Here is a 5,508-nt window from a genome sequence, read left to right on the forward strand (position 1 = left end):
TTCCTTGTTCTACCCTTTTTAAAAGGCTGTGCAAATAGAGGAACATTCACATAGTTTAATGGTTTTTAAAGGGATACACACCGAAAAAGATTTTCACAGCAGGAGCCTAGTTAGAATAAACAAATCATACCTTGGTCTTAGGTCCTGAGTGGTGTTTGGACTTAACTAAGATCGACCTCGAAGAATTAGCAAACCTTTCTGGACTAAAACCTGAGTCCTTGGCTGATGCATTGTCGTCTGATCGATCGTGAGGGTTACCTTCCACACTATGCTACATCATATCTGGACAGCACTTGTAGTAATGACCGTACTTGTGGCAATTAGAGCATGCTCTCTTCTTCCTCCAAGAAGACCTCTTGGAAGGGGCTCCTTTGCTTTTGACAACAAAGGGATCATTGATGCCTTCCACGTTAACATTAGGAGTTGACTTGCCTTGTTTGCGTGACTGCAGGCGGTAACTAAATTGACAAGTTCAGACTGGACTTCATCAAAGTCTGCAAGATCCTTACAAGCAATATCACACAGCTTGTTGCAATTCGATGCCAATGCACCAACTCGAAACTTTAAGACCCTTTCGATGTCATCATTCACAGGCATTTCTGTGCTAATAAATTCATTCTTTGCATTCTTTGTCCACCTTTTTTAGATCAACGAATCTGGAAACTCAAGTATGTTTTCGAACTTCATGGCACAGAAGACATGACTACATGGAATACCACGTGATTCAAACAGCTTGCACGAGCACGAGAACAGATTCTTACCTCTATCGACTTCCACCCGTCGATCTTTGGCCGGGTCTCCAAGAGCAGTCACACTGAACTCGACCTTGTCCAAGGTTGTGCTTAGTACCTTGATATTCAAAGCCCCTGCCCTCTGAATCTCATTACGAATTTCCTTGAAAATGTTTCGCGTGAAATAACATGATGCAAATCTTTCATATACCTCCAACGAGGTAATCATCACTGGCTCTAAGAACTGAGACTTAAAGTCAGCTATTAATTCGTTGTTTCTATACTCTTTTAAGGCCCTATCCAGGTTATGCATGAAGTCAATGTGGGTGTTCTTGCGATTAACATAAAATCTGATGAGAGAATTTATACCTTCGCACTGTGATGTCGTCCTTATGTAACCGAAAAACTTATCCCGGAGGAAACAATGGGACCACATCGCACGAGTTTCGTACGTCTTTTCCATCCAGGTACTCCTAACAAGGTTGTGCTTATCCAAAATGGCTGCCCATCTCCGATCAAAGTCTCTCTGGTCGGTGTTGTCATATATAAGACACTTAAAATCGCGCAGGAAATTAGGATTCTTTATATTTTCACATGCATTTCTTTGCAGATGCCATCCGCATAACCGATGGGTCGCATCAGGAAGAACATTCTTGATTGCATCTTGCATGGCAAGGTCTCCGTCAGTTATTACAGCTTTAGGACTTTTCCCACCCATCGCTTCAACAAAAGTTTCCAACAACCACTTATACGTCTCTGTGGTTTCGTCGGATAGTAGGCCGGAGCCGAAGATAACAGTCTGCCCGTGATGATTGCATCCGGAGAAAATGACCAAAGGCTTGTTGTATTTATTCTTCTTGTAGGTTAAATCAAAGGCAACAATATCTCCAAAACAGTGATAGTTGATAATTGACTGCCCATCTGCCCAAAAAATATGCTCAAGCCTTTTGTCACTATGAACGTATACTTTCCAAAGAACAGCGGATCGTTGTTTGACTTGCCAATCAAATAGTTTATTGCCGCATTGACATCCCCGTTTTTAACTTTCGACTGACGATAACGATCAATGTGGTTGTACAAATCTTTGCGTGTGAAGCCAGCATGACGATATCCACCCTTCTGGAACGCAATATACCCCATAATATGGCAGGTCTTGACACCAAAATTATGAAGATTTTTCACTTGGACTTTATCAGTGACAATGAGACGACAATTGGCCGGAACCAGATGCGCAAATTGGAGTGGTGTCAGATCGTGGTTGTGAGATTCCACAAAACATGATACCTTCCATATACCGCAGCCATAGTCAAGCTTTATCCTAAACCGAGCTGGACACTTGGTTCGCGTTAGTGACCTTGCCTCCCTTGATCTATCATCTAGATCAAGATACCTCATATTCCTCCACCCCTCTTTGTTGCAAACAAGTTGCCTGCTAATGATTCTACCTTGATTATCCCTAACCACGTCGTCTTTCCTCATTACAAATCCATGCCAACAAGAATAAGCGTTATAAATTGGCAAGCCTCATCCTCTGTCCTAAACTCCAGGTTCTAAATATCCTCCACCATTAAATCTGCTATTCTTTTTACACCACAGACTTCTTCACTCTTGCTAGTAGAATCCAGCGAATCCACATCGTCGTCTTCAGCATCATCTTCTGCATTCGGTTGATAATAGAAATCATTACCCAAATCATTATCAGAATCATTCTTCACATCATCCTCGTTTATGGACATAATTTAACCCTACCATAATTTTACCCAAAAATGTCAATAAACAGATCCAACAGCAGCAATTACGGAAAGCTAAACTAAGTTTCATGTAAAATTAAATGAACCAAAACCAATTAAACTAACCCAATTGTTTTCGACCCTAGTATAAGGTTTTAATTTCAATTCCCCAAACCTAGCCACAGCATAGAACTGGATAATGTTACTTAATTTTCAAATTCCAGAATAGCAACCCAACACCCTAAACAGTGAACAGTTTAAAAGGCATAGACTATCATCCAAATTAAACTAATCTGGATTAACAAAAAAATTTAATCGAACATACCTTGATGACAACCAAAGTTTGAGCTTGAACGGATAAAAAATGCACTCTCGGAGGGAGGTGACCTTGCCGAATCGGACTCACCTAATTCGAAGCCAGCCGAAAAATGAATGTTGGTAAACCAGCTTCAAGCAGCCACAGTTTCGGATCAAGCAGAAGTTCAGTTACAAATTTCTCTACCGGAACCACATCAGTTTAGCGTTCGCCCTCTCCTCAGTTGACGTCGACCCCAATCCGACGGAACCAGAGCACCAGTTCCGAAACCTGTTACTCGAACGAGATCATTCTTACTAAATGGACGCTGGGTATAGAACGAAGGTGAAAAAATCAAACGGGGTTGGGTAGTGGGTTCTAGGATAACAACTTTCAGGGTTGGGTAGTGGGTATAGAACGAAGGAGAAAAAACCATGGGTAGTGGGTTCTATGCGTTTTCCAAGTTCTGAGACATGCATGTTGAATTTCAGGAAGAGATGGAGGGTATTTTTTAAAATGAAAAACAAGTTAGAGATTACAAATTATAATTGCAAATGTTCCCTAATACACTATACAGTATATGTATACAATAATTAATGTAGTATTTGTTATGGTATATGTTCATTAAAGGCTTTTGCTATAACCAATGAATGCATTAATGAAAGGTTGAAAATTTTTTTGATCAATGGCTCAGATGATGACACATATGCAAGGGTAATTTACCCACAAAATTAGCATGGGTTTGAAAGAAATCACCTTATATATAAATACATACGTTATTTAATTTTTTTTATTGGTTGTTACACACTCAACCCAAGCGGAGAAATTTAAACAAGACATCATACAGAAATTAATTGCTCTCCTTCAGCATTTTAGAGAGAACGTTCTCGATGATTTTTAAAATAATCTACCACAAGTATACATTCTCCTATTGCAAATTATCTCAATGCTATCACGTAATAAATCACCATTTTACTATTAAGATCATAGTTATCAGAACCGAACCGATAATTGACTCGGTCATATGACTGGGTCATTAGGTCACTGGTTCAACCAGTGAGTTACTGATTTATCCAGTTGACCCGTGTCATAATAATTAAATAAAAATATAAAATTATAAAAATAAAAATAAAAAAATTTAAATGAGATGTTTTCAAAAAATATATTAATCATTAATCAAATATCAATTTTTAGATAATATTTATGGTGCAAAAATAGTTAATAAATTAGTCACTAGTATAAAATATTTTCTCAATTTAAATGAACGAGAGAAAACAAAATATAACACAATCAATATCAATATATCAATATGTTTGTATATTAGCTATTGTTATTTGTTTGGTATCCATGTCAATTCATGTTTAAAAGGATAAAAAAAATAAAAATTCATTTATGATTATTATATATTTAATTTTTGTCATAAGAATTATGAAGATGCTTGATGGCATAGCGGCAAGGGGCTGCGTTTTTGGAAATTGATGTGGAAGGGAGTTCTTACTGTGGTTCAATAGCGCGTATGTGTATCGTAGATCTGCGCAGGTTTGATACGGTCTGAAACTCGAACCGGTCGATTTTCAATAGATTTAACCACTATTGACCGATTCAATTGCATGTTCAGTTTAATTCACTAACTAAACCAGCCAAGCTACCAGTTTATTGGTTTTTCAGTCGAACTGACCGATCCAATCCAGTTCTGATAACTATGATTAAGATATCTACTCCACAATAACCATTTAATGTACATAACCCAACCACCTGGATGTATCACTTTAATAATGAGTAAGTAATACATTATATCATATTCTTAAAGTTCATTCTTGACACCAATATGTCCACCAAATATTGTTGTTCGGGTCATTTGATTCCATGCTTGTCTTGTTTGATATTTGTTCTTATCTTTATGTATCACCACTATTGTAATATGTAGTTTAATTTATTTTTAATATATATTTAAATTTTATTATATATTTTATATTAATAATTAATTTTAATGTATGCATAATATAATGGTTATTTTGATGGTTGTTCAGTGAAAAATATTTACAAATTTGATTAATTAATATTATTAATATTATTGATATTATTGTTAATATTATTATTAATATTAATAAACGGTCACTAACCGTTTAGTACTATTTAGTTGAAGAGACACAACCTTTTAAGAATTGTGTATATTTAAAATATTGTGTCTATTGGTTAGAAGGACACAACTCTTTAAGAATTGTGTAGGTTCAAAATATTGTATCTATTGACAATAGAAAAGACAACCATTTGTATACGTAACTAATCATAATTGCTACGTGTAATATGTATAAATAAGTTCTTGTCCACTATTTCAGAATGTAAAGTACTAAGTGTATATTTTAATTAACTATTTAAAAATTTTCTTTATTCAAGAGAGTTGAGAATTTCTTACTATTGCTAATTAAGAAATTCTTAGGTTTCATTGTATTTTAGAAGAGTATTGTTATCAACCCTATATCAACTAAGTGTAGGGACAAATATCTCTCTAAAAAAACGATCTAATCGTGCTTTGAAACCACTACACAAATATAAAATTTTGTCATCTTCTCGTATTAATATACCAACATTCAGTGCACCCAAAAAAATCTGGAATTATTAGACAACTATAAAATAATTAATCATTAAGACAAAGTATGCAGTTACTCCATGGTATTAGATCCTCAATTCCTCATGTAGCGCCAGATTTTAGTATCTTCGGCAAATAATCCAAACGGAAAATCGCACCTGA

The 5,508-nt window shown here is 35.8% G+C and overlaps 1 protein-coding gene across 1 annotated transcript; it reads right to left on the reverse strand.

The window, feature by feature from the left end:
• Positions 1-642: 642 nt before the first annotated feature.
• On the reverse strand, positions 643-2,210 carry LOC107494956 (protein FAR1-RELATED SEQUENCE 5-like). The gene is made up of 2 exons (XM_016115999.1): positions 1,733-2,210; positions 643-1,652 (listed from the first exon to the last, which is right to left on the reverse strand). The coding sequence occupies exons 1-2, from the start codon at positions 2,208-2,210 to the stop codon at positions 643-645; spliced, it is 1,488 nt and encodes a 495-aa protein (XP_015971485.1).
• Between the last annotated feature and the right edge of the window lie 3,298 nt (positions 2,211-5,508).

The sequence above is a fragment of the Arachis duranensis genome, chromosome 6 (genome assembly GCF_000817695.3).
Source record: "Arachis duranensis cultivar V14167 chromosome 6, aradu.V14167.gnm2.J7QH, whole genome shotgun sequence".
Lineage (NCBI taxonomy): Eukaryota > Viridiplantae > Streptophyta > Magnoliopsida > Fabales > Fabaceae > Arachis > Arachis duranensis.

Excerpts from the sequence above, each read along its gene's own strand:
- LOC107494956 (XM_016115999.1), bottom strand. The coding sequence starts at position 2,210 with ATGAGGAAAGACGACGTGGTTAGGGATAATCAAGGTAGAATCATTAGC. Across the intron at positions 1,653-1,732 it reads GGCAATAAACTATTTGATTG|ATGGGCAGTCAATTATCAAC; the intron begins GCAAGTCAAACA and ends TTTTTTGGGCAG.